Here is a 22,313-nt window from a genome sequence, read left to right as displayed (position 1 = left end):
GAAGTGATTTAACATTATTACTTTAGTGTTGGGATGGATCCTATGCTTTGGTCAGTCCACAGTTTCCCAACATGTCCAGCCACCTGCACTGGATTCAAAGACTGAGACTCTTTCTCTATTAAGCAAATACACTTTCATATGTTGCCTCCCAACACCAGTGTAAGTATTAAACTGTGTTCTTGAGATAATACTTGTCTTTAAAGCTGCTGAGAGGATGCTGAGGGTCTCACGGAAAGAAACACTGAAGGCACTGTTTGCCTAACATGAATAACAGAGGCCATGTTTCTAACGGAGCTGCTCGTGGACTGGCCCCCACACGGCAGGCAGCTTCCGCTCAGTGCATGATAGCAGGGAAAGCATTGAAACGAGTGCTCGTGAACAAGTTAAAGTAAACAAGTGCTGAACCAACACTCGAGGGTTCCATTGGACATTACATATAATACGTTAAACATAGCTATCAACATAAAGCTCACAGAAGCATCCTTGGAAACCGTCACTATGGAGGAATAGATGTATGAATGTACTTCAGGTATCATTTTGTTTGTGTTTCCATCTGGTTATTCTTCAGCGGCTGTTTTATCTGCTGCTCACCTTGAAACCTTGAGATGTTTAAGATTATTATTAAATGTTTCTATTGTCATATTTTCATTTGTGTGAGTAGCATAAAGGTACTAACACAAAAGTGTTGTCTTATTAACCCTGTGTTGTTGAATAGTCAGCATTTCACTGGTTACAGCCCAGGCAGTGCGATGAAACCCACATCAGACCCACAGCAGATGCTAACTTCCTGCCTCACCGTGACGCAGGCTCCGGTGGTGGTGTCGCACACCGTCAGGATGGAGATGTTCTGGGCTCGATTCAGCCACCTGACCGACGTCTTGGTCTTACTGATCCACTTCACCATGGTCACATAATGTTCACTACAAACACATTATAACGCACAAAGATTATTACTCTTTACACAATTATCAGTGCACTCTTAATGATAATGACTACAACGCAGTGGTAGACATATCATCACAATACATTGTTTAAGGTTAAATCTTATTTAAAATGAAATGTGTAGAGAATGAATGGAAAAGGACATATCTTGAGAACCACAGCGCACCGTTCCCATGTGACACTGGTTTATTCTGTCGAGCAGTTTACTACGTTATGGGCTATACAAAAGCACAAGAACGTTTCTACACATACTGTACAGTACATACGCTTTATGACAAACACACAATATAAAGCCTTTTAAGCTCAAGTATCATCATATTTCATAACATTGCTTCACACACTGGCTTTAACTCATTGTAACTTAGTACATTCACTGTACTTAAGTGCTTATTTAAGGTAAATTATGTAGCTAAAACAAATCATTTGTAAATTATGTATTTTTGTACTACTTAAGTTTAAGGTTTAGCATTTTCCTTAAGTCTGTGTTCTGATGGAAGTGCTGTGACTGTGTATTTTGACAGTGTGATGTTAGCACTTATTATCTGTTTAAACCAATGTTTAGAACGACAAGCTTCATGTGTTCGGACCATTTAGTAGTTAGGGCTGGATATGTTTACTTATTGTAAACTATATGTGTTTTATATTTTCTGTTTAGCGTCTGTGCCTTTGTTTCTCAGGGTGTCCCATTTAGCTCAATGTTGTCTTCTGGTAGTACTCGTGTGGCATGTAGCTGTTTGTGAACACATGCATGTAACGCTGGGATCTGCTGGTCGGTCCTGGTTTGCCCTTCAGTTGGATAGCTAACCTCATTGTGTCTTTGTTTAAGTGCAGTGCACATGTCCCCACACTTACATGGGTGTTTATTGGGCAACATACTTTTCCAGTGGAACAGCAGCTGATAGGAGAGTTTGACAAAGAAAGATTCTTCTCACCGCAGCTTGAGTGTCTCTGGAGGCATGAGCTCCAGCGTGTGCGTCGGCCCGTAAAGATTCACCACGTACAGCTTCACCACCGGGTTGGGTTGGCCCGCCTGCACACAGAGAGGCCGCACAACAGACAGAAGCATGACATCATCCTCATCATCTATCCGGCCGGGGAGTGTTTACACCGTATTCACAGCGTACTCCTGACCTCTCACCAATTCCAATTCAGGTGCCAGTGGGGACCTTTCTCCCTGCGTGTGCCTCTCCACCTCTGTTTCCTACTTCTTACTCGCTACCCTTTTCCCTCAACCTATCCTAAGGGAGTGCATGTACAGTATGCTGCTATAGGCTTGGACTGTTGGGGGGGGGCACCTTACTCCGTCTTTCTGGCTGGTTGTCCCTGTGTACTCTCATGTTCCGATTAACCCAGTTTCCCCCAAATCTCTTTTTTGTGTCCATATATACGCCGGGATCCTGAGTCGAGGCTAATCCTGTTGCTGTGGTCGTGTCTCCTGGATCCTCTATCCTGTGTCCTGGATCCTCTATCCTGAGTCCTGAGCACTGGATCTGAGTCCTGGACTTCGAGTCGTGGCTGAACCTGTCTCTGCGGTCCTGCCAGACTCTCACCATACTACTTCCCTGATGGCTCCCACAAGATTGCTGACATCCTCGTGGATTCATCTTCTTATTACAGACACATGCATTCCAAACATGTATTATCTTTTCAATTTACACACGGCATCTATTGCACGTCTGTCCGTCCTGGGAGAGGGATCCCTCCTCTGCTGCTCTCCCTGAGGTTTCTCCATGTTCCCTTTAAACTGAGGGTTTTCTCCAGAAGTTTTTCCTTGTACGATGTGAGGCTCTAAGGACAGAGGGTCTAAGGACAGAGGGTCTGAGGACAGAGGGTCAGAGGACAGAGGGTCTGAGGACAGAGGGTCTGAGGACAGAGGGTCTAAGGACAGAGGGTCAAAGGACAGAGGGTCTGAGGACAGAGGGTCTGAGGACAGAGGGTCTAAGGACAGAGGGTCTGAGGACAGAGGGTCTAAGGACAGAGGGTCAAAGGACAGAGGGTCTGAGGACAGAGGGTCTGAGGACAGAGGGTCTAAGGACAGAGGGTCTGAGGACAGAGGGTCTGAGGACAGAGGGTCTAAGGACAGAGGGTCTGAGGACAGAGGGTCTGAGGACAGAGGGTCTAAGGACAGAGGGTCTGAGGACAGAGGGTCTAAGGACAGAGGGTCTGAGGACAGAGGGTCTAAGGACAGAGGGTCTGAGGACAGAGGGTCTGAGGACAGAGGGTCTGAGGACATAGGGTCTGAGGACAGAGGGTCTGAGGACAGAGGGTCTGAGGACAGAGGTGTCGTATTGTCATACTGATATTCTGTACACACTGTGAAGTCCACTGGGACAAATGTAACATTTGTGAAATTGGGCTATAAATAAACATTGATTGGTTGAAGTGACTTTCTGCACAAGAATAAAGGGATACAAAAGTAAGGGCAGTCAGAAAACGAAGAACTTGCGAAAGCTGTGGGGCAATGTAAGACTGATTAAACGCGATGCATTTGAGGAACACTTGACAATAGTAAAGTGGAGCAGAACGGGCTTTTGCATCGTGTCATTGCTCTCTGTGTTTGACATCGTGTCCATCCAAGAGAAACCGCCTCAGACATGACAGCACTGTTGGGATCATTGCAGTCTGACACATGTTTTCATTCCACCTGGAACGACTCATTCCACTTCCATGTCCTCTGCTGGTGCTGAGAGCCCTATCCAAACATGTTCATCCAGAGCAACAGCTGTGACTGGTTGTCTGTGAGGTCGCCCCGCGTTACGCTGCATTCTGTCTCACGCTGCTGACGGGGGGGGGGGGAAGTTACCCCTGCCCTTGTTACCCTGACTCCTCCCCAGTCTGACTGAACACTGGATGTCAGCTGACTCAGAGCTACACTGTTCCTCTTCTTGCTGATTCCAAGGCTTGGATAGATAGAAATACACTCACATGTGTTCTTGATTTAAACAATGTTTGTGTCTACCTGACTTTAGATTGAAATCTTAAAATACTACATTTCTTCTATTTGTTTGGGAATATTGTTCTATGGTCTAGAGTCAATTAAAGTAAACCAAACTTTAACATCTTGAGGAAATAGTTGTTTTAGAGTTAGTTAACGTACAACAATGGGCACAGAGTTGGAGAACGTGTTCAGTTTAGCTTGATATCAAGACTGAAAGCATCTCCGTTCAAAAAAGAAAAAATCCTTCCCACAACTGTGAGGGAGGGGCTTAACGTGGGCCTCTGTCTCCAGAGGAAAGGGGGGTGAGGCCAGCAGTGATTCACCACCAGGCTCTTCCACGGCAGGAGGGGGGGTTCGGGGAAGGGGTCCTGACTCAGTGACCCTTTAAGCTTCTCCCGGAGGAGAAACCAAGCATGCAGGGCAGGGGTCTGTCTGCTCTGGACCATCAGCCAGGGCAGTGGCAGGGGTCTCAGCCTTCACAGGTTAACGATATTAGTCTTCGGCACCAGAGGTCGTCTGGAGGTCGCGGAATCAGTGGTCTAATGTGGCTCAGTGAAGTGAGGAGCGTAAGGGTGTGTGCTCTGGTGCTTTACTCGGTGTTAGCCAATCGGATAGTGAGTGTGAAGATGTGTCTAAAGAACTCAGGGGCTGAACAGTGGAGCCATGCAGGACTGCCTTGAAACTGCATATTCTCATGGCCGGCCAGGGCGACTCCTCCTGTTGCAAACATAAGTCCACTTGTATAGACGTTTACGAGACAATTACCCTACTTCTCGCTTCATTTATTAACTCATATCAGTAAACATTTTCCAACAACTTTAAGGCCTCAATCGCTAGTTTCAAGTCTTCTGCAATGCAGCATGTTGCTAAGTCTGTAAAGGATGGATGTTTCCACTCAGAGGAACATAGTACGAGTATGCTTTAGGGCGTCTCCACTGTGTATGCAGTCTATGGTTAGTTTGTTTTCAGATACAAAATACAAAGTTATCATTTCATTCTTGATTAAGCAAACATGTCCCAACATCGTGAATGAAAATGGCAACAATACCTTGTTTTCACATGTTCCTGAAAGCAGGGCTCATGATAGTGCATCCACTCTGAACGCTATCATGGCAGGTCTTCTGTTTACCTTGGGGTAGGGGTACTGCTTCCCTTTGGGGTAAGTCATGCCGGTGAAGCGGGGCAGCGCCATGTTGGGCACCAGACTGTCATTGAGGACCAGGAAGGCCAGCCTCTCTCCATCAGGGGACCACCAGTGGGCCACATGGGTCTGAAGGATCTCCTCTGTTCGGAAGGAAGTGACACAGCATGGGTTACATGTTTTCATCTAAATCAAGCTCTGCGTTTTTGAAGTCGTGGAACAAAACTTCAAGATCTCTACAGCTCGTGTTGACCACAGACCTTACTTCAGGAATGCAACCAAACACATGTTGAGAGTGTGTTAAAGACTTTGAGACATCGATTAGAATAGTTGGATAAGCATCACAGATGATAGAAATTGGATTAAGGATGCTTGGACCGCACATGTCCTGTTACTGAACGTACTCAATGTGTGATGTCATTAGCTTTGAGCGTGTCCTCCATGGTTTACAATCAGTTGTGTGTTCATCTATAATATATGAACGTGCTAAAGATTCTGATGGGAATGTTCCTGATAAAACAATGTAAAGTAAACCAAATGCATCACACTGTGGACTTGTATTGTGTGTAATGTAATTGATCATAACAGCTGTTTACCCATATTGGTGGAAAAGAAGATTTCTTTAAAAAAACAAGGACACGACACTGAAAACAGAACAGTTTTAAAAAGTCAAACGTTCTGAATGTGTTATATATATTTGTATACATATATTATCTTTTATTTCCAAATCCAATTAAATGTATACTAATTGTCTTTCACTAGAACATGTAATAGTGTGTTGTCCTTAATGGTAATACACAATCAGACTCAAAGCCAAAGCAACTGGAGTGGAAAAGAACAACGCCTGAAGAGGTGCGAAACCCAGTTCTGATTTTAGGGTCAATCGTCACTAATTGCAACATTATTGCACTTCACAAACATAATTGGTCATAAAAGGAAAGAAGGAAGGTGAAACAACAGTCACTGCGGTGGCTTCCCCTTTATAAGATGTACATAATAAGATGTTCCCCTGAGAGATGGCCGGTCTCTGAGTGCATGCAGTCTGTGTTTACTCAAAGCACATACCACGTCTCCTCACACCCAGCGGGGAGATATCAGAGCAAACAGTATGAATATTTCATCTCTGCCTTTTATGAGGTAATGTCTCTGAACGAGGATATTTACGCTTTATAGGACAGGCTGCCAACAATTAAAAATGTAGTTAGATATTATCTTTTTATACGCAATGTTTCACAACACGTCATGATCTGACATCCGACCGTTTATGCAAACAGCCGGAACATGCTTTAATTAGTTTTACCTTTAAGACCTTCACACACCAAAGGGAACTTATTGAAATGATCTGTGTGTGTTCTCTGTGTGTGTTTGTGTTGGCGTAGCCATGGCTGTCCCTCCTGGCTCGACCCCCCCACACCTGGCTGCAGTGCGTACCCCTCTCTGCCAACTCACCTGCTCCCCATCCAGTCATCAACCCCCGGTACATCAACCCCGGCTCCTCCATCATCGTCCCCCAGATCGCTACAACTTTCTTTTTGTGACTACTAATTATTGCTTTTGTCGTTTTAAACCAAGTCCCCTTGTGGCGGGATCATCCAGGTACACGCAACTCCGTTTCCCGGATCCTGAGCCCGCAGCTAGGTTACTGTGGATATGTAAATGATCTGCAAAGGCTGCCATCCCTGTGTTCCCTCCAGAGGACAGAAGTGTGAGTAACAGCAACACTTCTATTGGCTGGCACTACAACACATTGTACGTGGGGGCGGGACAGCTCTAAGCAGTTGACCAATCACAACAGAGCTGGCCAGCTAACCAATCAGAGCAGACTGGGCTCTGGTTTCAGACAGAGGGTGAAAAGAGGTGCAGCAGCACAGACAGTATGAGAAAGATAAAGAGCTTTTTGAACATTAAAGCACGGAGACATGTAGAGACACTACATACTGATATACACCTGAACATCAGCAGGAGAGGACTCTTTAAAGTAGAGACACTACATACTGATATACACCTGAACATCAGCAGGAGAGGACTCTTTAAAGTAGAGACACTACATACTGATATACACCTGAACATCAGCAGGAGAGGACTCTTTAAAATAGAGACACTACATACTGATATACACCTGAACATCAGCAGGAGAGGACTCTTTAAAGTAGAGACACTACATACTGATATACACCTGAACATCAGCAGGAGAGGACTCTTTAAAGTAGAGACACTACATACTGATATACACCTGAACATCAGCAGGAGAGGACTCTTTAAAGTAGAGACACTACATACTGATATACACCTGAACATCAGCAGGAGAGGACTCTTTAAAGTAGAGACACCACATACTGATATACACCTGAACATCAGCAGGAGAGGACTCTTTAAAGTAGAGACACTACATACTGATATACACCTGAACATCAGCAGGAGAGGACTCTTTAAAATAGAGACACTACATACTGATATACACCTGAACATCAGCAGGAGAGGACTCTTTAAAGTAGAGACACTACATATTGATATACACCTGAACATCAGCAGGAGAGGACTCTTTAAAGTAGAGACACTACATACTGATATACACCTGAACATCAGCAGGAGAGGACTCTTTAAAGTAGAGACACTACATACTGATATACACCTGAACATCAGCAGGAGAGGACTCTTTAAAGTAGAGACACTACATACTGATATACACCTGGACATCAGCAGGAGAGGACTCTTTAAAGTAGAGACACTACATACTGATATACACCTGAACATCAGCAGGAGAGGATTCTTTAAAGTAGAGACACTACATACTGATATACACCTGAACATCAGAAGGAGAGGACTCTTTAAAGTAGAGACACTACATACTGATCAGGGTTTCCGCTAGGATTTTTTCTCGCCGGTCAAATGTCCGGGCAGAATTCATTTTACCGGACTAATTTGAAACTTACCGGTCATATTTCAATAATAATAATAATAGTTGTGTAGCAGAGTTTCCGTTAGCAGGTAATTACCGGACTATGAGCAGATATGCTTCAGTTTAAAACTCAGTTCCCGGGCTCATTTTTATATTGCTTCAGTTTATAATCGTAACAGATCGAAGAATTCAGATTCATTTTTCAATAAATGATTCCACAAACAACAAACAACATAATTATTACATTCAAACAAACTACTTGTAGTAGATAACGTACATTATTCAGAAGTTTACATCAACTTTGAATAATAACACGGGAGAAACGGATCCTCTCCCTCCCTCTCTCTCCTGACAGCCCGTCAGTTTCTCAAGCAGCTCCTGCAGCCCGCTAAACAGAGGGCGGGGCTTCAGGTGATCATGCAGAGCTGCGTGTCTCGGTCAGACTCAGCAGCTGATCTGATCTCTCTCTCTCGCGTCCGGTTAAACTTCACTCGCGTTTATGTCCATATGGATCAGATCCAGCTCTCCTGATCGGCCTTTATAGAGAGCACCGATCAAACTATTAAGAGTGAATATCGGCCGATAATGACCGGCGGCCGATCGATCGGAGCCTCCCTAATTATTACCAGACATTTTGACCGTCAGGTTTTGAATTTACCGGTTTTTTATAAATGTTACCAGCTAAAAACCGGTAATTACCGGCTAACGGAAACCCTGATACTGATATACACCTGAACATCAGCAGGAGAGGACTCTTTAAAGTAGAGACACTACATACTGATATACACCTGAACATCAGCAGGAGAGGACTCTTTAAAGTAGAGACACCACATACTGATATACACCTGAACATCAGCAGGAGAGGACTCTTTAAAGTAGAGACACTACATACTGATATACACCTGAACATCAGCAGGAGAGGACTCTTTAATGTAGAGACACTACATACTGATATACACCTGAACATCAGCAGGAGAGGACTCTTTAAAGTAGAGACACTACATACTGATATACACCTGAACATCAGCAGGAGAGGACTCTTTAAAGTAGAGACACTACATACTGATATACACCTGAACATCAGCAGGAGAGGACTCTTTAAAATAGAGACACTACATACTGATATACACCTGAACATCAGCAGGAGAGGACTCTTTAAAGTAGAGACACTATATATTGATATACACCTGAACATCAGCAGGAGAGGACTCTTTAAAGTAGAGACACTACATACTGATATACACCTGAACATCAGCAGGAGAGGACTCTTTAGAGTAGAGACACTACATACTGATATACACCTGAACATCAGCAGGAGAGCACTCTTTAAAGTAGAGACACTACATACTGATATACACCTGAACATCAGCAGGAGAGCACTCTTTAAAGTAGAGACACTACATACTGATATACACCTGAACATCAGCAGGAGAGTACTCTTTAAAGTAGAGACACTATATATTGATATACACCTGAACATCAGCAGGAGAGGACTCTTTAAAGTAGAGACACTACATACTGATATACACCTGAACATCAGCAGGAGAGGACTCTTTAGAGTAGAGACACTACATACTGATATACACCTGAACATCAGCAGGAGAGCACTCTTTAAAGTAGAGACACTACATACTGATATACACCTGAACATCAGCAGGAGAGGACTCTTTAAAGTAGAGACACTACATACTGATATACACCTGAACATCAGCAGGAGAGGACTCTTTAAAGTAGAGACACTACATACTGATATACACCTGAACATCAGCAGGAGAGGACTCTTTAAAGTAGAGACACTATATATTGATATACACCTGAACATCAGCAGGAGAGGACTCTTTAAAGTAGAGACACTACATACTGATATACACCTGAACATCAGCAGGAGAGGACTCTTTAGAGTAGAGACACTACATACTGATATACACCTGAACATCAGCAGGAGAGCACTCTTTAAAGTAGAGACACTACATACTGATATACACCTGAACATCAGCAGGAGAGGACTCTTTAAAATAGAGACACTACACCTGAACATCAGCAGAATATGTCCTCTCTGAAGTGTTGCAACTGTCCCATTACTGCCAGTCTGTCTTGATGTGAGACATATTTGCAGGTCAGTGCTTTTCATTGTGTGTGTTGTTATTTGTCACGCGGCGCCCACAGGCTGTTAACACTACAGACAGACTAATTAGGTATGAGGAAAGGTTGATATGTACCTTCATAGAGCCAGTCAGCGATCCCGTTGAAGATGATGCCTTCCTTCCCCGATGATGTTATCCTCAGGGAGTTACTCTTGACATCTGATTGGTAGTAGATGTTATTTTCAAATATGTAGATCTGTCGAGACAAAGCACACAGCCATGACTTATAGAGGCCCTATTATTCTTTTGGGGGTTTTCCATTTTCTGATGTTTGTAATCTTTTGTGTAGGCAAATTATAAACTAGTATATCACATACGCATTTGCCCAATTATGCCAAAGTATTGAAGGTGAAATACTTCAAGTGACTATCAAGTGATAACCTCTAATGTACTTTCAAATGTTTTCATGGAAGTAAACCTCAGGCCTCAGCAGTCAATTAAAATCCAAGAGCCAGACCCCTCTACCTCAAGGGATTTCCAGGTCTGACACTTTGGCTCCAAAAGCCAACAGCCCAAAGAGGTAGTGAGCCTGAACCACCTCGGCAGCAGAGATGGGGTCGTTACTAAAAAAAAGTAATATATTACATATTACATATTACTTTAAAAAAAAGTAATATATTACACTACTTCGTTACTATCTACATAAAGTAATTCGTTACTTTACTCGTTACTTTACTCGTTACTTTACTCGCAGGGCCGGCCCGCCCCTCCCTACAGGCAGATCACGCAGACTGCTAAAGTTTCAAATGTTCTCTTTAGTTCAGTTTCCATTGTCGCATAAGACTGATCCAGATAGCTCCTGAATGTTTTCCTATCTGACCATGGCTGTCCTCTGTCTCCTGCTATCTGACCGTGGCTGTCCTCTGTCTCCTGCTATCTGACCGTGGCTGTCCTCTGTCTCCTGCTATCTGACCATGGCTGTCCTCTGTCTCTTGCTATCTGACCGTGGCTGTCCTCTGTCTCCTGCTATCTGACCGTGGCTGTCCTCTGTCTCCTGCTATCTGACCGTGGCTGTCCTCTGTCTCCTGCTATCTGACCATGGCTGTCCTCTGTCTCTTGCTATCTGACCGTGGCTGTCCTCTGTCTCTTGCTATCTGACCGTGGCTGTCCTCTGTCTCCTGCTATCTGACCGTGGCTGTCCTCTGTCTCCTGCTATCTGACCGTGGCTGTCCTCTGTCTCCTGCTATCTGTATATTTTGCGCAGTCTATCTCTGCTCACGCTGTTGCGTCAGCGTGTTCTCCTGCGTGTTGGCCATGTGTTGCACTGGAGCCAGACTTCAGCCGAGCACGTACGAACTGCGCATGCGTGAGTGGCAATAACTCTCCTTACCAGCAGGCAGCGGTAGTGTGTATTCGTCATTCAAAACAAGCAACAACCGGAAAACAGAGAAGAAGAACAGAATACGTGTGTGATATAAATAAACAACAGCTATGTGCGTTAGCTTCACCTAGCATGTGTTCTTTGCAGGTGTTTGTTGAGGTTTGATTATGACTGATTTTAGAAAGTAACGAAGTAACGCGTGTCGGGGCAATGTTAGTAACTGTAGTGTGATTACTGGATTATAAAAGTAGCGCGTTACACTACTCCGTTACCGACAAAGTAATATTATTACAGTAACGCGTTACAAAGTAACGCGTTACACCCAACTCTGCTCGGCAGCCATCATTGGAAACAGCTATTAAGAAAATGGTTTGCAGCTGATTGGATGAACGACCTGTTTGTCAAGATGAAGCTGCCTTCACATGATAGACAATTCCCTCTTTGCCCACCGCAAGGGTCTTTTAACCGCAGAGCCTTGTGGTTAAAAGAGCACATTAGTTTTGTTTCTATGGTTACTTCACATTCAGGACTGTGCCATGTCACACAGCAGTTAACTCATTGGTTGTGCGCACAAAGATAATCTGCAATCAAGGTCAAATATAAAACAAATTCAACTTTGAACTCTTTCAATAGGAACGTAACAGCCAACTCCGTGTCCCTGCTGTTGGTGTGAAGGCAGCTTAAGAGCAAAGCATGTTTTCCATCAAGAAAAGCCTTCCATGCAGAAATAGTGATGTGAAAAACCAGCTGCCAAAAGAAGTACTTGATGTTGATCATGTGCCCATGGATGTATAGACAACTATGTTTAAATAGCTGTCATACTAAAGATTACTGAGTGAGAAATGCTGCCAACATTTCCCTGTTGAAAAAATGATGCTGAGCTCACTGACACACGTCACAACATCTCAGACAAACATATGTCAACGTAACACTGATCAAAGTCCGTCTAGGAAACCCAATCTTTATTCAGTCTTTGTAAAAAGATGGACGTCATAATACTTCATCAGCAAAGGGTCTGCCTCTGCACTGACACCCTCACAGTCAGCAGGCTGTCTGCCGTCTGCCTGCAGGACCCAGAGACCTCATCAGTCTGCTGCCTGCTGACTGCCTGCAGGACCCGAGACCTCATCAGTCTGTAGGCTGCCTGCTGACTGCCTGCAGGACCCAGAGAGGCTCCCTGCTGACTGCCTGCAGGACCCAGAGACCTCATCAGTCTGCTGCCTGCTGACTGCCTGCAGGACCCAGAGAGGCTGCCTGCTGACTGCCTGCAGGACCCAGAGACCTCATCAGTCTGTAGGCTCCCTGCTGACTGCCTGCAGGACCCAGAGAGGCTGCCTGCTGACTGCCTGCAGGACCCAGAGACCTCATCAGTCTGTAGGCTCCCTGCTGACTGCCTGCAGGACCCGAGACCTCATCAGTCTATAGGCTGCCTGCTGACTGCCTGCAGGACCCAGAGAGGCTGCCTGCTGACTGCCTGCAGGACCCGAGACCTCATCAGTCTGTAGGCTGCCTGCTGACTGCCTGCAGGACCCAGAGAGGCTGCCTGCTGACTGCCTGCAGGACCCGAGACCTCATCAGTCCGGAGACAGAGCATGAGCTAAAGGTTCAAGAACACTTATCTAACAGGACTGCAGCTGTAGGGAGAGTATAGCGCCGCAGGTTCGTTCAAATGAGATATTGTTGTCTTCAACTGTGCAACTGTTCTCACCCAGGTTTGGCTATTTATAAAGCATGTAGTATACGTTGTAACCTAAATCTGTTACACACCTTTTTAACCAAATTCGTTCTGACTTATTAACACAAATACAACTTTATTTTATAGTAAATAAAAGGAAAAATGTTGAATGATTTTACAAAAATAAATTGTCACCAGAAGACCTCAGATGCTATACATTTGAAAAAAACATCCCTAAAGAAATGATAGCAGTGATCAGTATTTTTGTATTTCAAAGAACGTAGTGTGTGTGGAACCATCAAGGTTTTTTTGTGGCGCAATTACACAAAATATCCCCTTACTCTGATATAAAGACATTTGGAAACAATGACAAAGGAAGGGTAAAGGCCTGAGAAATATAGTTTTGTGAAAAGTAGTTTCTTTCAACTATTTAAAATAAATCTTTGAATGTTGTTTAGATTTAAGAAATGCTCATAACTCCAAATGTAACATAACAAGCTAAGCTCTGGCCATGACCTTAACACAGAGAGTTGTAAACAAAAGTCCAAAAGTGTCCCTCAGAAATGTCCAACCTGTCTGTGGCTCTCAGCAAACCAAACATGTTGAATGTCCTCTGCAGGCCACAGTGCCACACACTAAGCCCTGACATGTCTTCACAAATGATCAAAGAAATTCAGACAACTCCTAATAATGAAACGGTGTGTGCAATGCATTGCTTAAGATATGATGAATGGACACAAACCTAATTCATAATCCAAACAAAACTTTCTAGAATCTAAATGAGAATACACAAAGTCCCAGATAATTGCCATGCCTGCCTACGGACAAAAAGCCCACATTAGGTCGTTGTTTCCAGAGATGCTCTTCCAGCTAATGATGCTTCACGGTCCACTCGGAGAGAACGCCTTCACGCCTGTCTGGCTCTCACCCTTATCACCATAATGACTTCCTAATGGAGTCCTGTTTGATTTATGCTCAAATAGTACACGCCTAAACGTGCAAATATGGATAAAGCAGCTTTAGCCCTTAAGCTGTCAAATAAAACCCCTGACCATCTGTCTGGTGTAGATTCATAAAAAAGGTATGACAATGTCTAATTAGGTGCCCTCAAAAAGGTGAGTAGTTGGAATTGAACCCTTACATTGCTTCTGTATCCTGAGGGCTCAGTTATCTGACTGTGTCTCTGTGGGAAATGGGTGTCTTACGTGTGTAATAATGTGTAACGTGGGTTTAATAGGGTTGGAATACAAGTGTAATATGGGTCTAAGAAACAGTTACACATGGGTATAAGGGTTTAATAAGAGTGTAATCATGGGGTAGCATGCATGTAATAACAGAGTCATCTGGGGTAAGACTGGTGTAACATGGGCTTAAAGGGCTGGATTAATGTATAACATGCTAGTAATTTAGAAAATACCAACTAATTTTCCAAAATATTAAATGCCTATTTAAAGGTTAAGAATTAGAAAATAGACACATCTTTAGTTTCCTCACAGTTCAGAAGCACATGTCATGCAGGCCTGGGGCTGAAGATATATTATTATTTTATTGTCCCCACAATTACAGAGCCTTCAAATGACTGCTTTTCCTATCAATTTCTGACGTCAGATAAGGACTAAGCATTCACAAATAAATAAGTTGAAGGCAACATTTCACATTATTTTATTTGTCTGTGCTAGCCAATTGAATTGCATCATGAAAGAAAGCAACCTCACGACCTAATGTTGGTTCAGTGTTTCCGCTAGACGGTTAATAAATGCATTCAAACATAAATGAAAATACGTTTTTTAATCTCGCTAACCTTGAAACCTTAAAAATAACATGCTTTGAGAATAATGCAGTTCATTGAGCAGGTGGGAGACACAAATAAGTAAATGTAAAAAAACAAGTAACCCTGAACTGAGATAAAGCTCACGCAGACACAGTGATGGTGTACAGCAGGGGTGGGGAACCTTTTTCCTCTCAAGGGCCATTTCAATTCTTTCAACATCCTCCCGTACAAATGATTGACCTCCGCTTAAAAATCACAGCCCATTCATTTGGCCTTTCTTTTATGCTGTGCAAAGAAAAAGCAACCTCTGAATCCAGATATCTCACCATGACATGCATGCACGTGCACGGTTGTGGCATGACCACCAAACAGAAGGATATGGACACAAGATGTGTGCAAATGTATTTAGTTTCCTATCCATGTGGACATGATTTAAGTGTGGGGGGGGACCTTACCTCCTCTAGGGGGGTCCGGGGGCATGCTCCCCCGGGAAGATGTTTTTTTAAATATTGAAGTTGAAATCATCAATCTGGAGCACTTTGAGAGCAACATTAGGAGATCTATGGAAACGTCTCTCAACACCCATATGAAACAGAACTGTAAGCAGATTTACTTTTTCTTTATGGATATTTTACAAATCACTCTCCTTTCAAACTGTATTCTTCTTTATTAATAACAACTTTGTTTTACTGTCATATAGTATGTTATACCTGTTTACTTTATTCTCTTATTTTTTTATAACTATACTGATCATATAAAGATGTGCCTTTACCTCACTGGTTGTAGAAAACGCTTCTTATATTCGTTAGCATAGCTAGCTAACCAGATGCTAATAACAACAAAGCTATTGACTGTATGATCAGTGTGACAGATGAGCAGATCTCCACTGGGCTTTCAACTGAAGACACAGCCACGCAGAAAGTGCGGCATGTGTACGGCTCCTTATGGGTGCTGCAATTCCCCACCCCTGGTGTAAAGGCTGAACTGTGGAAATGTGTCTGTGCTCTCACCAGCTGTTGGCCCTGCACCCCCCAGGCAGCGTACTGCAGCACCGAGTTCACCACCTCGGGTGGGTCCAGCTCCCACACCTCCCTGAGAGAGAAGGATAAGAAAAGATAAGAAACAGAATAAGAGAGAAACACAGATTGTACACATGCCAATATACATAGGGATTATAACAATATAACAAATGAAATAAAAATAAGAATAAACATGTAGTACAAGTATAAATATAAATCACAACAATAACACGAGTTACACTCTTATCAGGTGAATGTACAAATATACATATCTGTGAACAATCTAACATATATACATTTAAATGTGCAGGTACCAGAGCAGGAGCAAGTCTTGTCTGCATACAGTGCATCATATTATGTTCAGTGCAGGTTTTGATGCGTGACATGGTTAACCCTTGAGTTTACAGCCCAATGGCTACGAGTTGTCATCACATCACCCAGTGGTGGTCACGTGTTTTGACAATTGTATTGTTACTTTATAAAGTATACACGTTTTGTTTATTTAATATCAGGTTAGTCTAATATAGTGTATACTCACTTATTCTGTAAATGTTCAGACTGTGTATTCGGTAGATACTCTCTTTATGTTATGTTTTTATTTCATGTGAAATGCCTTGGCTTTTTAACATGCTGCCAAACAATTCCCCAATATGGGATCAATCAAGTGTATACAATCTAAACTAATCTAATCTCTAAGACATTGTGCTTATTACATTTCTTTAGACAAACTATCAACCAAACTATCAATCAAGAAAATATTTGTTGAATTAATCATTGATCGAAAAGTATTTGGAGCTGTAATATACAAATGTTATCTCAAAATGAAATAGGGGGAGATCATTTAGTATATATTGAGGGGCAAAGCCAAGCAGTTGAAACCCTGTGGCAGAGGTCCCTGTGTCGTAACACACGCTCTTGGTCCATCGTAACAGTGAGGCAGGGCTGAAATGAGCTCCAGCTATGATCACAGAGATGACCAGGATACATCCAACATACCAGAGTGCAGACCCGACATGGCATATTATCTGAGGAATGGATCACAACGTCTCCCAGAATCACACTTTGGTTTAAAAAGTGACATCCCAACAGTGTAATCAAGTTTGAATGATCTCCCATGATCAGCAGGAAACCTGCCCGTCACTGAGCGGGAAGGACCAGGCCTTTGGACAGAGAGTGGGACGCCTTGATATGCTAAAGACCTCTAAAGACCCCCATGTAAAGCAGGCTACAGAATGTCAGCTGATCTACTGATAATGAACATACTCCATCAAACTGAGGATACACTCATTGTTTGTCTAAAAGTGTTTAGGACAGATGCTGCCTCGGCTGCAGCCTCTCTACGGAGCTGAAGCAGGGCCAAAGGTTTTGATCATTCGGAACAAAGTAATGTATCTGAAAGTTCAAGTTTTGATCCTGAACTTTGAAAAGTACAATGATGTGTTCATAGAAAAAATAAATTGTATTATAATTGTATTCAGTTTAGCAATTCTTTGAATTAATATATTTTTTCATATTTCACTTTTATCTATATTTAGATTTTTTTTTTTTTCATGTGCAGATGATGTGCTTTCCGGTTCAATGTTGTTATCTTCTCAACCATGCCGCATGCAGTAACCACACTTGTGGAGATCAAGATGTGCATAGTCCAAGCTAAGTTGGAAAAGAGGTGGATCTTGCGTTACATGTTATTTAGCTGACCCTTTTTTCTAACTCCAAGACAGCAGACATGCCTACAGGGGGCACTTCGGTGTTTAGTGTCTTCCAAACATTGACCCACTTGGTTACGCTATGCACCAAAGTCAGCCTTCACAGCTGGAATATGGGCTTTAGATTTACACAACTGAAGTGGTCAGCTCACCAGAACCCTGCAGTCACTATTCCGTGTGCATTGCAGGAAACCAACATGCGATGAATACACTTTAAGTGAGCCAACTTCATCTCCAAAATAGATCTCCTTGATTGGCTCAGATCTAGGAATTTGTTTTATAGCAGACGTTTTCAAACAGTGATGTCTAGTACACATACGTTAGGTAGTTTCCCAATATTTAATAACTTTTTATATTTATTATCACTTTATTATTATCTTTAACTCATGTGCAATGTCTTGTTTAAATGCTGCTTTGATAAAAGTATTTCCTACATTTGAAAAATAAAGTACATTTATTCTTATCTAATCTAAAAGTACTGATTTAACCAAAAGCATGATCTATTCCAAAACCTAACTACATTTATGTTTTTCTTCTAATCCTAACATTCCCCGTTTCAGCTGCAACTGTCCAACATGTGAGTCGGTGCCGTCTGCTCGGTATAAAGAACTATACTGATTGCGACAGATAATGGTCATTGAATGGGCTGGGAACAATATAGACAATGTAATTGCAAGCTGCTGCAGCTTCGGTCTGAGACGAGACACAGTGTGAAAACATGTCCTTTATGCAGGTCACAATATGAAGACACGTAAAGATAATACTTGTATTGCTGTCCTTACTGAAGTATCTGTGCTGTACGGGTTTGCAAAGTACACCCTGTAGCGAGTAAAACTCTAACACAGAAAATACCTGTCTGTGCTGCCCCAGAACGCCTCGTAGGGGATTTCTCTTTTCCCATTGTGTTCTTCCTGGGTACGGTGACGTGACCATACCCAGGTCCAAATGGACCAATCCGTGGAGCTCCTCACAAACACTCACTCAGCCTTATCTTTTCTCAGCCGCACTCCGCGGAGTTTCGCCGGCACACACCTTATCGTTTCTCAGCCTCGGCTCACACTCACGTGTGTGTGCTCAGGCTGAGTTCCTCGGTGTCTCGCTGTCTCGCAGACCCCACGCAGCAACTAAGAAACGACACCTGTAGTCCAGCTCACACTGTCCGCTCCTCGAGCGGAGCAGCGAGCCCCGCAACGTCCCGCCAACACGGCACCCAGACTAAAATAATCGTGGCTTGATGTTGAGTAAGAACATGTTTTTATGAACCACACAGCTTCCGGTCTTCCAAGACCCGACTGGACAAAAAGACGTGCTGCAGGCACGAAACATACTACCAATAGAAATACATTTTAAAATCGTTCTGTGTGAGACGAAAAAAAGGGGAAAATGGTGTTGGTGAGCACGAATCAATAGATTACATGTCCTGACTATAACATGAAATGCCGTGAGACTGGTTTGGTCATTACTGGTGTCCTTTTCTGGTTGCTAACAAACGCCATTGTAACACATAAACACACATCAGATCACACTGGGCTCATAGGGGGGGCAGGAGCTCCAGCAAGCCGTGTGGGACAGAGAGTGAATACACATGCTCTACAGAGACGCTGTGAGAAACCAATGTGAGTGTGGAACATTGAACAATGTGAATCTATTCTAGTCGACCTCAACGATGGAACTATGATCAGGAGAAATGGCCATTGGGACCTGTAAGCATCTAGACTAGAGGCTCTGAGTACTTCTTCCACTTGTGTTTGTAGCACAGGCTGCCTCACAGCTGCTGCAGGACACAGACACTCACCGTGTGTGCATGTTGTAGATACTGTAGGAGGCCATGTAGGAGTGGCGGTAAACCTGCAGCAAAATAAACAGAGTGAGAGAGAGATTAAATGATGACTGACTGAAACAGTCACAGAGCCATTTGAGTATTCCATATCCTTGCTATCAGACGACAGCTGCCTACTTTAGTTGGCTCTTTGATTTCACTTGTTAGATATATAGTCAAACTATAGTTTGGCACTCTGCTTTACTAGTTACATAAAACATTATACTAGTCACTCTTTTTCAGCAACTCGTGGCACTTTTGTCTGACTAGTTAGCACATGAGCCTTACTCGTGACGCCAGGAGCAACACTAGTAGCACCAAAGTCCCAACTTGTAAGCTTTTTGATGAACTCGTGGCCCTCTGACCGTACTAGTGACAAGGGCAAAGGGTTCACTAGTTAACGTGTAGACATTGTGAGCCCCACTAGTTAACGAGTAAGGTCAAAAGAGGCGTCAACTAGTTAACTAGTGAACCTTTTGCCTTTACTAGTTAACTAGTGAGTGATTCTGGGTGCTACTAGTTCACTAGTGCAGACACATGTGTGCCACTAGTTAACTAGTTGTGCTTCTTTTGTGTAACTAGTTAACATGTCAGAGCTTTTGCAGCGCACTAGTTCACGTGTAAGACTTGTAGGGTCACTAGTACGGTCAGAGGGCCACTAGTTCATCACAAAGCGTACACGTTGGGACTTTGGTGCTACTAGTGCTGCTCCTGGCGTCACTGGCTTATGTTGTAACTAGTCGGACAAAAGTGACACTAGTTGCTGAAAAAGAGTGACGAGTATAATGTTTTATTTAACTAGTAAAGCAGAGTGCCTAACTAGTGTGACCATATATCTAACAAGTGAAATCAAAGAGCCAACTAGTGTAGGCAGCTGCCGTGTGATATCAAGGATGTGGAATAAATACTCAAATGGCTTGCCACAGCCGCAGTGCCACAGATAACGACATCATGACACAAAATGAAAAGAAGGCATCAAATGAAGCAGGCTGCTGCTGCGCTCTGGCTAATAGAATCGCTACACAATGCGATTTGCATGGGAGACAGCTGTGGGACGAGACATTTTAATTCCATCAGAGAAAACCATCATCGCCTCTGTACTGAACGCAGACAGAGTGACAGAGAGGGAGAGATGCATCCAAAGAGACAGGCAGGGGGCATGTAAAGCTGCCTGAGCCCCCCCCCGGGCGAGCTGGGGCTGACATGATAATAGACCTCTGACCGGGTTACAGGCCGTAGTTCTGCATTCCATCATGCAGATGACACTCACGTATTCAGCTGTGATGCAAAGCAGGGGGATATATTACAAGAGAAGATTCTGTACTGCTGATGCAGAGACTCAGAGTTACTCTGAGTGTGAGCTGGGGCGTACTCAGCTCTCCATCTTCAAAGTACACTGGATGAGTCCAGAGTGCACATTGCTCTTCTGTTTCTTTATTCTTCCGTCTTCAACGTCTTCTTCTTATTTCACCCCATGTCTTGCCGTTGAATAACTTCAGCATACTACAGAAAACATTCACATATCAACATATTCAGCCTGTTCAGCACATGATGGGAAACTTTAAATGATTTCCAAACTTGATATACTTTTTAATGTATTCAGCTTTTTTAATTTTTTTTTTAACATCTAACTCAACTCAACCTTGTGCACAATGCTACTCCTTCCACACACTTTCAGCTCGACTTCATTCCAACTTTAAAATGATCACGAGACATTCAGCTGTTACATTTATATTCAGCTTTTCCATATCTTTTACAGTTTCTGAATGTCCAACGTTCACGTTTTGGTAAATATTCAGGCCCGCTGTAGATGTTGTATTGGGCGTCTATGGGACGACTGTTCAGAGCTAGAGTGCGTGACAGCATCCCTTAGAGTGTCGAGCGTCTTTCAAATCTTCAGAACAAATATTTTAAAACTGCTCTCAATCCCAAAATATACACTCTATTCAAATACTTTCAAAAGATTTCAGAAGCAAAATTAGTCTGGCTTGCCTAAATGCCTTCATCATATCAAACGAAAGAAGTCAACTTTAAACAAACTGCCGCCATGTCCACATGTTACACACAAAACTGAAAAAGCACATATTTGTTCCTCAGCGTTCCTGATGCTCGCGGTCAGGTCATTGTTTTGATAGGAGCCATCGTTTTTGAACAGAAGGCAAAACTGTGAGAGATCAACCTCAATGCATTCTGCTGCAGAGGACCATGGTAACCATAGTTACTGGGCAGATTGGGGCAGACACAGCTGAGTGACATCATCCAATCAGAGCAGACACGCCCACACACACAGGAAGACATTTGTTTTTCTCCCCCTCTGGGTCCTTCTCACTTCGGTTAAATGGATTCCTTGCGTCCCTCACTTGCGTCGTTTCCCTGCGACTAGTCCCTCCCACCAGGGAAGCGGAGAGACGCAAGGAAACCACGAGAAGCAGGAAATGAGTTTTAAGAGCAATGGGACGTCCTTTCCTCCGGAGCGTCACGTGAAGCGACGTCCGTTTGTGATGACGCTGCACAGCTGATCGTCTGACAGCAGCTCTGTCCCCGTTATTTTCACAAACACCCCCACCTCTGTAGTACCCTACGTTAGTACACGTTTACTGACACAAACATTTGTATCATCTGTTGTAGACCCAAATACATTAAATAAGAACTCATTATCAAAAAAGATAAACGCCATTCTTAAAATGTATAAACGAACAATAGTTGGATTAATATTGATTAGAGTGCACAATAGAAATAAAGTAATAGAGAGAAGAAAAAGAGATATATTATCTATCAAAACACAGTTAGATTAACATTCATTGGACTGCACACTTTGTCTGTTTGTGTGGATATGTAGCACATTAACATTTTAATAGCACTTAATGACTGACTGAATGGAAATGACAATAAATGAAAACGTAAAACGAAAAAAGCGATCAAGAAAATGTTTCCAACA

General features: G+C 43.1%; 1 protein-coding gene across 1 annotated transcript in view; it reads right to left on the bottom strand.

Annotated features, from left to right (window-relative positions):
* LOC117466833 (inactive dipeptidyl peptidase 10-like) overlaps window positions 1-19,401 on the bottom strand; it is a 67,431-nt gene extending 48,030 nt beyond the window's left edge. Inside the window, exons 1-6 of the mRNA XM_034110309.2 lie at window positions 19,352-19,401; window positions 15,842-15,923; window positions 10,140-10,260; window positions 5,010-5,164; window positions 1,875-1,972; window positions 797-920 (exon numbers count right to left, since the gene is read on the bottom strand). Of these exons, the coding sequence (XP_033966200.2) occupies window positions 797-920; window positions 1,875-1,972; window positions 5,010-5,164; window positions 10,140-10,260; window positions 15,842-15,923; window positions 19,352-19,386 (615 nt within the window). The 5' untranslated portion in view covers window positions 19,387-19,401. The remainder of the gene's footprint in view (window positions 1-796; window positions 921-1,874; window positions 1,973-5,009; window positions 5,165-10,139; window positions 10,261-15,841; window positions 15,924-19,351) is intronic.
* Between the last annotated feature and the right edge of the window lie 2,912 nt (window positions 19,402-22,313).

The sequence above is a fragment of the Pseudochaenichthys georgianus genome, chromosome 21 (assembly GCF_902827115.2).
Source record: "Pseudochaenichthys georgianus chromosome 21, fPseGeo1.2, whole genome shotgun sequence".
In the NCBI taxonomy this organism is placed as follows: domain Eukaryota; kingdom Metazoa; phylum Chordata; class Actinopteri; order Perciformes; family Channichthyidae; genus Pseudochaenichthys; species Pseudochaenichthys georgianus.
Note: the sequence above shows the minus strand (reverse complement) of the source record. Positions and strands in the feature narration are given on the sequence as shown.